At 47.3% G+C, this 11,922-nt stretch overlaps 1 protein-coding gene across 1 annotated transcript; it reads right to left on the reverse strand.

Moving 5' to 3' along the window:
- Positions 1-502, reverse strand: LOC127693572 (tubulin-specific chaperone A-like). The gene has a single exon (XM_052194543.1). The coding sequence runs from the start codon at positions 421-423 to the stop codon at positions 1-3; it is 423 nt and encodes a 140-aa protein (XP_052050503.1). The 5' UTR covers positions 424-502.
- Positions 503-11,922: the final 11,420 nt, after the last annotated feature.

Below are 11,922 nucleotides of genomic sequence, written 5' to 3' on the forward strand. Positions count from 1 at the left end.
TTATGCAAAGAAAAATAGATGCAACTGCATAAAAAAGAACCACGTTTTCATATTATTAAGCACAGCAGTGGCCGAAAATAATGAATTGTAGAATGGACCCCAGGATTTAATGCAAAAGAAAAAATCCCATACAGAAAAATGGCAGACTTCCAGCTTCACGGAATCCAGCACCACACGGGCTTCTTCACGTTCCTTGGCTTCCTCCAAGTCCTTTTCACTTTCTAACATCTGCCGAAGACTGGACAGTGCAGCCTCCAACCGACGCTGGCGATCTGGGAGCGTCTTCCGAGACTCTTGCAGGATCTCTGCCTGCTTCTTACTGGCGTAGCTTTCACCATCTTCAGCCTTCATTTTTTCCAATCTTGTCTTCCTGCTGCTTTGCCTCGTTTTCTTCACCTTTTTCATCACCTCGTTTTCATACATCACCTTTTCTTTGACCTGTCACTTCAGCACTCCGGTCTCGAGCTTGATCTGCCTCACGCCAGGATTGGCCACGGTCCCCCAAGGCGCTGCAGGAAGGAGACTCGGTTTTATGTTCACGTTGAAAACAGTATTGTAATCTCTGCTTATTGATATGAAGTATACCCATCGTATAATGAGTATCAAGGGCAGCTACAGAATACATGTGTGTTATGACACTGTTTTCCTATTTTATATTTTTCTAAAACATATCTGGAGGCTGAGAAGGTAGCCCAGTTGTAGACGGCTTGCCTGGCTCCTGGCCAGGCCTCACTTTCTGGTTCACAGGTAAAGCCTACCTGTTTGGGATCATTTATTTGTTTGTTTGTTTGTTTATTTATTTTTGGGATCTCTACTTTTAACTATGTATATGGGGAGGGGGGTTTAATGGGTTAATGTGTGTGAGCACAGGTACAGCTAGAGATGTGGTACCCCGTGGAGCTAGAGTTACAGGTAATTGTAAGACATCTAACATGGGTGGCTGGAAACCGAACTTGTGCATTGCTTTTAACCTTCAAGCATCTCTCTAGCCCCTGTAGGGCCTCTTATAGTGGCACTGATTCTATTCATACAGGTCCCACTGCCATGGTCCAGTTGCCCCCCTGCTGGGTTTGATCTTCAGCACTGAAAATGCAAAAGAAACTATATAGTTTGATTCAACTTAGTAAATAAGAACATTAATTTGCAATACAATTTTTACACATAAATTTTGCATATGTACATGTATATATAGATATATATGTATACACACATACATATATATAGTTTAAGCACTGGTTATTTGCTACATTTTAAGCAATAAATATATATTTCCATGTTGGTGAGAAAAAAAATAATATTTGGAACTGCTTTGAGGAAGAGTACAGACTGGTCTACGGCAGCAGCAACTGCGGGAACAGCAGGTACCCAACACACCAAGTCCAATACAGCTTAGGCCCTTTGCTGGCACCATTTGCCCTGCCATTTGACACTATGCCTTTGGTTTTCTGGGTCACTATTGTCCCTGGGCTCCCAGCCAGCCAACCAGGAACCTACAGGGGCCCCAAGGGAGTGAGGTGCAGGTTGCCTTGTGGTTTTGTTGAGTGAGGGCTCTATGAGGAGTAAGCCAATCTATTTCCCGGTGTTCCCGAGACTCAGGCCTCAGCACAGAGACACCATGGGATGTGAGTGATGGGCTCACGTTCAAGTTGGGGCCCTTCCAGGTCCTTGGTGACTCATGACTCATCTCAAACAAGCTACTTAGGGTTAGTCCTCTTGGTGTCTTGGTTCCCAGATGAGGACAAGAAGACGTTCTGCGGAACAAGGATGGGGAAAAGTAAGACCGGAAAACAGCCTAGCTCGCCAGTGTAGCAGCCGAGGGTCCAGCCTCTGCAGTAAGAGCATCGTGGGGGAAAGCCTGGCGCCCTGAGAGCCAGCAGGCCCTTGTTAGCTAAGAAGCCAGCAGCGGCCACAAAGCGCTCATGACATAGTCTCGTGGCTGGACACATTGGTCACAAAGTCTAATTACAGAAGTCCTCTTTGACAAAAACGGCCTGTCGGCGTGAGTCATCGGGGTGGTTAGCCCTCAGGCTTGGGGTGTTCCTGGGAAGGAGCTGAAATGCACACATTTCTATGAAACACCAGAGCCCAGGGAGTTTTCAGAGTCCACAGACTCGCTGCTCTGGCAGCAGGTGATAAAAATCACTCCACTCCAGGTTAGACCTCACTTCACATTTACACACACCTCTGACCGTTCCAGGTTCTGGCGTAGCCTGGGAGTGGGGGGGCGAAAATGTTTTAAAAATCAATTCAGATAACTTCAGGTCCTACAAAAACGCAAACCGGAGAACGCTCTGGTCCACTCAGGCAGCCAATGGCTGTGAAGCGGCTTTGGCCATGATTAGGTTTCTCAGTACAAGGACCCCGGGTAGGAGATGGATGATGACGTCACTCCTTGTCCGCAATGTTTGAATTTCTTATCTGGAGTATCCTCGAGCTTATTGACTGTCAAAGTATTTGTTGACACTTGAAGTCTGTCTCCAAGGCCTGGTGGTTGGGAGGGTAGAGCTAGTCCTCTGGGAGGGTACAGCAGAGTCTCAGTCTCCTGATTGTATGGCTGGGATAAGGGATCAAGAACCACACATCCGTCTGTGTCTTTGCCTCTGGAGCTGGGAGGCAACGCTGCTACGGGCATTACATTAGGTAGAGGAAGCCCCCAAGAAGTGCTATGTAAAATTTGTACTGTACACTTATACCCCACAGAAGTGGATTATGCCATTTGTTGCAGTAGAGATGCAGAAACGCCAAGTGTACTAGCTGGCTGTGACTTTTTGTTGTTGTTGTTGTTGTTCTTTTGAGATAGGTTATCACTTGGTAACTCCGACTAGTGTGAAACTCGCTGTGTAGACCAGGCTGGAGACCTGTCTGTTTTGTGCTTCCCAAGTGCTGGGACTAAAGGTGTGCAGCGGCAGGGATGGTTCAAAAAACGTATTGGTTGGAATAAAACTGACTTGCTGACTCGGGGTGTAACCATCAGTGACCCTACACAGCAAGAATGGGCTCATCTTAATTACCCAAAAGAAAATGGTGTTAAAGAGACCCTAATATCATCTGTGCCTTTCTCTCTCTCTCTCTCTCTCTTTCTCTCTCTCTCTCTCTCTCTCTCTGTGTGTGTGTGTGTCTATCTCTCTGTCTCTCTCTCACACACACCAGGACTGAACACATACAGTCATAAGCCATTCCCTTTGATGGGAAGGCAGCTGCAGGCCTGCTGCTGTGAAGACCGGCCTTGACTAGATAATCCTTATAGCCCCAAACATTCACACTTGGTTCTTTCCTTCTCTTTCCTCACTGACTGAGAACATTGCAAGAAAGCTGGCCGTCTGGCATTAGGGAAGAGGGCCTTCACCAGAGCACAACCAAACTGTACTCCAATCTCAGACTCTTAGCCTCTACAGTGAGTCACAAAAGCTTGTTGGGCGTACCCCCAAAGGAAATCTGTGATGGCAATCCAAAGACATGAAGACTCTGGTAGGAGCTGAGGCAGTCCTGGAATCCATTGCTCTGGGATCAGTTTCTCTCTTTGACACTCCATTTCTTTTGTGGACCAAACCCTGGTTGGCACAATCGTATGATACAAAGGAAAGTTAGACATATTTTTGTAAATATTTTTTACTTACACACCAGTTACAATGAAACCTTGCTGAAGGGCTTACTCTGGCCTAGGTCACTTCAGCTTCCTAGTTCTGACCTGTGCGTGTTAAAATTTTTAAAGTTTGATTTTCTAAGGATTTCCAGACAGCACAGAGTGTTCTATTACATCTAAATTGTACATAATTAATGATTTCTTGGTATAAACATGTTCCAAATGTTTCATAGGATATATTTACATTAAAAAACTATTTTTGCCAGGCGGTGGTGGCACACGCCTGTAATCCCAGCACTCTGGGAGGCAAAGGCAGGTGGATTTCTGAGTTCGAGGCCAGCCTGGTCTACAGAGTGAGTTCCAGGACAGCCACGGCTATACCGAGAAACCCTGTCTCGAAAAAACCAAATCCAAAAAACAAAAAAAAAAATTATTTTGGGGGGACTGGAGAGATGTCTCAGTAGTTAAGAGCACTGGCTGCTCTTCTAGAGGTCCTGAGTTCAATTCCCAGCAACATGGTGGCTCACAACCATCTGTCATGGGATCCAGTGCCCTCTTCTGAAGAAATTTACAGTGTACTCATATACATAAAATAAATAAATAAATTTTGGTAAATTATTTTTGTTCACCTGAAATTCTACATGGATAAACGTTTTGTGTTTTTCCTGTCTTGGTGCTAGCAAGGGGACCCCCAGCACTGGGCACGCCAAGCTGACGCTGCAGTACTGGGCTAGGCCTCAGTCTGACATCCTGTGTTTTTATTTGCTCAGTGTGACAGCCTTATTTCCCAGGGAAGTCTGATTTCCTTTTTCCAAATCCTCAGAGGGGGCAGTGATTTTATGGATGCCACATAACCTAGAGACAGTTCTAATGTGCTGTGTGTTCTACTTCCCTCTCTGTCCTGAGGATAAAGCACTCTGGCCGAAAGCAATTAAGGGAGGAAAGGATTTATTTGGTTTATATTTTCAAGTTACAGAACCCATCCTTGAGGGAAGTTGGGGCAAGGGCTTGAGGGCAGAGACGGCTCACTCCCTCAGCCTCACCTTGCTTTCTTGTGCATCCCAGGACCGCTAGCCTCCAGATGGCATTGCCTAAGCAGGCTGGGTCCTCCGACATCGGTCAACAACCAAGACCATCTCGCCCAGTCAGACCCACAGGCAGTTACTCAATGGGGGCTTTCCTCTCAGCTGACTGTAAACTGTGTCAAGTTGATAACTAGAGCTATGAAGGGCAGGGGTCTGGAGAGATGGCTCAGCAGTTAAGAACACTTGCTGCCCTCCCAGAGGGTCCAGGTTAGCTCCCAGCACTTGTGACAGGTGGCGTTCAGGCTTCCAAGGAATCTGGTGCCACTGGCCTCCTCAGGTATGAGGTATGCACCACCACTACCACCGCTACCACCACCACCACCACCACCACCAGAAATAAAATAAAGGCAGCTGTCGGGGGCTTCCTTCAATCAGTCAACCCAGGCCAGAAAACAAGACATCACTGTAACATAGACAACTAGGAGAGCCACAGAAGGGCCACATGAGGACTTCAATACAGGAGGAGGCAGGGCAGGGCTCACAGGCAGGTACAGAGGTTAAAGAGTGCACAGGATTCAGAGACATCGGAAGGGCAGGGCACACTGACCACCTAGTGCAGCACCCTGAAGGTGCAGACATGCAGACATCTAGCTGCAGTGGACCCAGGGGCTACAGAGGGCTTGTGTGGGTGGCAGGAAAAGAAGGGGAGAGACCTGAATACCAGGCCTCAGCAGAATCTGCAACAGACTGTGACCGAGGGCTAGGCCTGCATCTGCCTCATCTCCCAACGGTTAACCCAGAACATATGTTCAATAAAGGTTTGTCAAACTAGTGGCCTTGCCTCTTGGTCACCAGGAGATACTGAAGCTGTCTCCCAAGAGGTAGTCAGGATGGAAACGGCGCAATGGGGACAGAGAGTTGGGGGAGAGAGGGCCAAAAGGAAGACTGGACAGTCACCTGGGAGAGAGACTTGCGGAGTTTCCTGAGAAGTGCTCAAGGCTGAGCTTTGAAAGGGGAGGCAGGGATGGAGAAAACCTCACCCTCAGTCACCTGCCTGGTCAGCGTGGCAGGGGCCTAGACTGCTGTCCTGCTGGTCCTGGGTAGCCAGGGCAATGCTGCCTCTCTAAGGCTTAGCCTCATCCGTGGAAAGTGAGGAGGGAAATGAGAAGTTTCCCTTCTGCTCTGGGACTATGAGGCTGAGATTTGGTGATTCATGTGCAGGGTGGGTGGGTGGGTAGTGTCAGGGAAAGGAAGGAGCCTGAAAGGTCAAAGATAGCACCATGGAGAAAATGATGTGTCTGTCTGGGGGAAAAATAAGGAAGTGGGAATTGCTTGAGCCGAGGGCAGGGAGGTGACATATTTGATGTTAGGGGATTTTAGAGACACGAGGACACAGCAAAGAGGCAATAAAGTCAAGAAGCACAGCCAATGGGAAATTCTCTCTACCTCATCACAGCAGAATGTGATGAGATAGCAAAGACCAGTCACCCCCCACTCCCACCCCCGCAAAGGTCCAGATCCTAATCCAGAACCTGTAGATATTAATCATGTTAATGGAACCTTGGAGGCAAGGGGATTCATAGCTCTAGGGCATCGAAATTCATTTGAAAGGATCAGGTTTAAAGAATCCCCTGCTCCAAATGATGATGACGATGACAATGACGATGACGATGATGATGACAACGATGACAAAGACGATGATGATGACGATGATGATGATAATCTCTTGGGAAGCATTTTCTCAGCCTCAACCAAGGTACTCAGAGATCACTGCAGCTGTGGTAAATGAAGGCAGGCTATCTCCTGAGCTAGCAGCGTCGCTGCCCACATGGTACTGAGAGAATGGAAGCTGGAGGGTCATAGAGTTTGTCCCAGATTCTGGAAAGCCCCTGAAGCGTGACAAGGCATGGAAGTGTTGGATTTCCTCCAAGAAGGCCTAGAGAGGCCACCATGTGAAGCTGTGGAGGTGAGGCCTAACATACAACATTGGAGATTCCAGGACCACGAGGCAACTGTGGAAGAAAGCAGCAGACATGGAATGGAGCCTACCCAAGACAGAGGCTTCATGCACTTAAGGAGATACAACTAGAGTTAAGTTGGATGAATAGCTAAGTCCACCAGAGCCCAGAGGATGCCACCAAGAGATCCTGGATGTCCACCCAGGGTGCTGGCCACGGAACTACAAGATTTGGTACTTTGCCTGTTGGATTTGGTCTTGTTTGGGTGTCTTATGGTCTCCATTGCTGTGATGAACTCCATGACATGGGTAGTAGAAACCAAACTGCGGTCCTCTAGAAGGGCTGCAAGGGTTCTCAACTACTAAGCCGTTGTCCCAGCTCCCAGTCTGATCTTTGCTATCCTGTTTCTCCCGTGTGGAATGGAATGTCTACTCTGTGTCATTGCTCGTGGCGAAGGTCTGAGACTCAGAAGAGACATTGGACTTTTGAAACTGCTAATATTTGGGGTGCTCTCAGAGATCAGACTAAATGCATTTTGTACCCCACGGTGAACAGGGTCAGGCCTCTTGCTCACTTCCCCGGCTCCCCATATTGTCACACTAGCATAGCCTACTATTCTGATTTGAATGTGGAATGTCCACCATAAATTCTCAAGTTTAACTATGTGGTAGATTGGAGATCATTGTGTCTTGTGGTAAATGGGAGGGGGGGTGCTATTTGAGTTTGCAGCATCACCTAACTACTCACCTGGTACTGATTTTTGCAGGCCTGCAAAATCACCTGGTAGCAGCACTATTTTGGAAGGCTGAAGATCAGCAGGGGTGGGGGCGGAGCCTCGCTGAGAGAATTGAGTCACTGGGGAGGGGCCTTGAGGCTTGGTAACCCAGATCCTTTCCCTTCTGTGTAACCGGCCATTTTCTATTCCTGCCATCATGCCTTCCCACTACAACAGACTGTACCCCTTCTTAAAGTGTGAGCCGAAGCAGACCCTTCCTCCCTTTAGTGGCGTTTGTCACAGCAGTGGGAACAAAACAAAAGCAAAACTAAAAAACCTCCACCTTCCTACTTTCCAAAACCCAGTTAGAGTCACAGTTCTTGCTGTGACCCACCATAAACTCCATGGTACCTCAGGCTTACGCCTCTTCGTAGAGCTTTCTTCCCTGTCTGCGTCTCTCTTTTCTCTCTCCATAGCCAGCCATATTTTTCGTTTGTCTGCTACCTAGAGGACTTCTCTGGTGAGGCCGGGGCTATCCTCTATATTCTCGGTGCCTTGCAGATGCTTGCTCTAATCAAAGTGCCAGCCCAGGCAAAGCTCTGTACATGGTAAGCTCTCAGCATCTAGCCTGTGCTGTTCCTCGCGGCCAAGAGTCTTTGTTGTGGTTGTTGGATGGCAGCAGTGGGTTTAGAGACACGATTTCGCTCTGTAGCCCAGCCTGGCTTTGAACTTAGGGCAACCTTCTTTATCTCCAGCCTTAGCAACATAATCATCTACATCTGTCATGACCAGGTACTTTAGTATCCTTAAAGCCTTGGCCCCAATGCCTTCTCCTCCACCCAAATGTCCCTGGATCCCCCTAGGCGAAAGAAAACAAGTGCTTTCCGGCTCTTTCAAATGCATCTCAGAAATACTACCTTAGTTTAATGATATGGGCTTCTGGGCTCTAGCCTGGTATGGGCACCTTAAATTCTATTCCATAAGTAGACCTTCTTGGTTGTTTTGTTTTGTTTGTTTGTTTGTTTGTTTGAGTCAGAGTTTCATTTGGTAGCCCTGACTGGCTGGCCTCGAAGTCAGTAGAGATCTGTCAACTTCTGCCTCTGAAGTATTGGGATTAAAAGCGTGTGCCACCACGCCTGGCACACAGGTCACTTTATTACTAAAGTCATCCATTATAGAAATAGTACAGAAAACACAGTAAGTCCTGTTACACTCTACAGGCTTTTGAACTCCTAACACATATCAAGCAAGCTGTTAGATTATGAGGGGGCTGGTTGAGGCAGAATTAGCATCTCTGTCCTTTGAAAGCAGAAACCTCAGTTGACTGGAAAGAAAGAATTATACCTCTTTTCCCATCCCCCACCCCCACCCTACCCCCTCCTTCCTTTCACCACTTCTCCTCTTTTCCTCTTCTCCCTTCTTTTTCTCCTCCCTTTCCATCTCCTCTTCCTCCTCCTTTCCTTCCCTTCTTCCTTTTCCTTCTCTTTCCCTCCCCACTCCTCTCTTTCCTCACCTCTCCTCCTCCTAGCCTAGCACTAGAGAACAAACTGGACCCAGGACCTTGTACATGCTGAGCCAACACTCTGCTGTGGAGGTTAGCTGGCTCTTCAAATTATTATTTTTTTTTAAGTAGCCTTATTGAGATATGATTTGCATACTCTAAACTCGCTCTGTAGTTTTTAGTAGTTTCAAAGTTGCACAACTGTGACAGCGTGACTCTATGTACCTCAAAGCCCTCTCTACCACCACTCATCCTGTTTCCATTGTCGCCTGCATATTTGCATATTTGCATATTGGCATATTCTGGACATTTCCTACTAGTAGGACCTGGCGGTTTGATTGTAAGGGTGAATCATTCAGTAACCGGCCTCTTTCACTTTGTATAGTCTTTCTGAGCTCCAATGTCTCTAAATACTCCATCGCTTTTCATCCTGAATGCAGTCCATGGTACTGTCACACAATGCCATGTGTATTTTCTCTACCCATCCATCAGCTATTGAACACTGAAGGTTCCCGTACTTTTTGACTGTTAAACACAGTTATGAAAACACATGCACAACGTTTTGTGTGAATGTTCTCATTTCGCTTGGGTCTGCCTCTGGGGTTAAAATGACCACAACACAGGTTAACACAGGTCTTGGTTAGGGTTTCCATTGTTGAGATAAAACACCACGACCGACTGAAAGCAACTTGGGGAGGAAAATGTTCACACCATTACACAACTCTAGGCTCTCAGCCTATCTCTGTGAGAAGTCAGGCAAGAACTCTAGGCCAGAACCTGGAGGCAGGTATGGAAGCAGAAGGCAGAGAGGAATGCTGCTTGCGGGCCTGCTCCCCATGGCTTGCTCAGCCTGATTTCTTACAGAACCCAGGACCACCCACCCAGATGTGGCATACTGGGAAAGACTCTGTACATCATTAGAATTTAATAGAAACAGCAAGTGTGGGTATGTGTTGTCTGTTTGTTTGTTTGTTTTGGACACGGGGTCTCACTGTATAGCCCTCACTGACCAATTTGCTATGCAGACCAAGCTAGCCCCAAACTCACAAACATCTGCTTGCCTCTTCCTCCCAAGTGGTGGGATTAGAGGCAATGGACCACCACCACTTGTCTGAAGGCACAAATTCTTTTTGCTTTGTTTTTTTTATTTGCATCCATTTTGTTTGCTTATCTTGCTTGTGTGTATTGTCTACATATGCATCTGTGTGTCCACACTTGCATGTAGAGATCAAAGGACAATTTTCAGAAGCTGGTTCTCTCCTACCATGTGCACTTCAGAAACTGAACTCAAGGCCTCAGTGTTGATGTTTTGTCTAAGCTCCACCCCATATCTACCTGGCAATAGCCAGGTATGCCCCACCCCAGAGATCTGGCCCACTATAAGAGGGGCTACTTGCCCCCTCCTTTCCCTCTTTGCTCTCCTGCTCTCCCACATTCTCTCCACCTCTCTGCCCCCGGGGCTCTTCCCCCCTCCACATAGTCATGGCCAGCCTCCACTCCACTCTCTCTATTCTCTCTCTCTATTCTCTCTCTCTCTCTCTCTCTCTCTCTCTCTCTTCCTCTCCCTCTCCCTCTCCCTCTCCCTCTCCCTCTCCCTCTCTCTCTGCCTCTCTCTACCACTAACTCCCATCCCCTATTCTGAATAAGCTCTATTCTATACTATGCCTGTGTGTGTGTGGTCCCTCAGGGGCAGAGGTGCCCAGGCAAGAGCCCGCCTGGACATCTTCCCCCACGCCGCCTAGCCACACTCCCCTAACCCCCTATACTCTCCGTTTTAAGCCCCCTTCACTCAGGGCTTGTGCAGCCAGTACCTTGACCAGCCAAGTCTCCTTGATCTTCAGGGTCCCTGTTTTGTCTTTAATTTTGTTATTTAATTTATTTATTCATTTGTGTGTGTGTGTGTGTGTGTGTTTGAGCATACATGCATAGGTACCACAGTACACATGTAGAGGCCACAGGACAATCTGTGGGGAGTCAGATCTCTCTACCACGTGGGTTTTAGGGATCAAACTAAGGCCATCAGTTCATATAGTACACCCCTTTACCCACTAGGCCATCTCACTTCTCTCTCTCTCCCTTTCCCTCTCCCTCTTCCTCTCCATCTCTGTCTCTGTCTCTGTCTCTCTCTAAAGAGGATCTTGGTATTATATAATTCAGGCTGGCCTCAAGCCCACTATGTAGTCGAGGCTGGCCTTGAACTTGTGGAAATCCTTTCCGCCTTAGCTTTCTGAATGCTGAGATTATGGACATGAGTCACCTCATCCACGTGAAAGCTCAAATTCAGGGTTTTTGTTTTTGTTTTTTGTTTTTATTTTTAAGACAAGGTCTCACCACATATATAGCCTTTGGTGGCTATATAGGCCAGGCTGGCCTCAGACTCGCAGAGTTCTGCCCGCTTCTGCCTCCCAAGTGCTAGAATTTAAAGCACGAGCCACCCTGGATGAAAGCTTCTACAGAATCATTACCAAAAATGTCTCGGTTACTTGAAGACCACACTAGGGCAAGGATCAACTTTCAGGAAACAAAAGCCTGTGTTTTGGAGGCCAAGCGTCCTTCACGACACCCAGTTTGCTGATGATCTTGAGCTGTTTTTTGTAAACAACCATGAGGACATCTTTGGAGATAGGCCCTACACTGCCAGGGAATGTCACTGGGAAATTGTTTTCTTGGCTCAAAGTATCTGAGCCAGGGAGCTGATTGGCCTTTTATGGCTCATACTTCTCAGGCACTGAAGGGTTGTGAAAATAGTGCTGATCCCTAACTTTGGCTCAGGCACTGTAGGGTTGTGAAAATAGAGTTGAACCCTAACATTGGCATCAGACTGACTGGTGGAATCCAAAATGATAGAACATCACAAGTGTTTCCACTGAGAATCTCAGATGGCCTGGAGGGATGGCTCAGGGCTAAGATCACTCTCTGAGACCACAGGACAAATACCTTGCAGAGGATTCAGGTTCAGTTTCCAACACCCACGTGGCATCTTATAACAGTTTCTTATTCCAGTTCCAAAGCATCTGATACCCTCTTCTGACCTCAGAGGACATTAGTGACACACATGGTGTGCATTGGTCCATATAAGCAAAACACTCACACACACAAAAGACAAATAACCAAATCTTAGTTAGGGAGATGGCTAGGCA

Source organism: Apodemus sylvaticus, chromosome 10 (genome assembly GCF_947179515.1).
Source record: "Apodemus sylvaticus chromosome 10, mApoSyl1.1, whole genome shotgun sequence".
NCBI lineage: Eukaryota > Metazoa > Chordata > Mammalia > Rodentia > Muridae > Apodemus > Apodemus sylvaticus.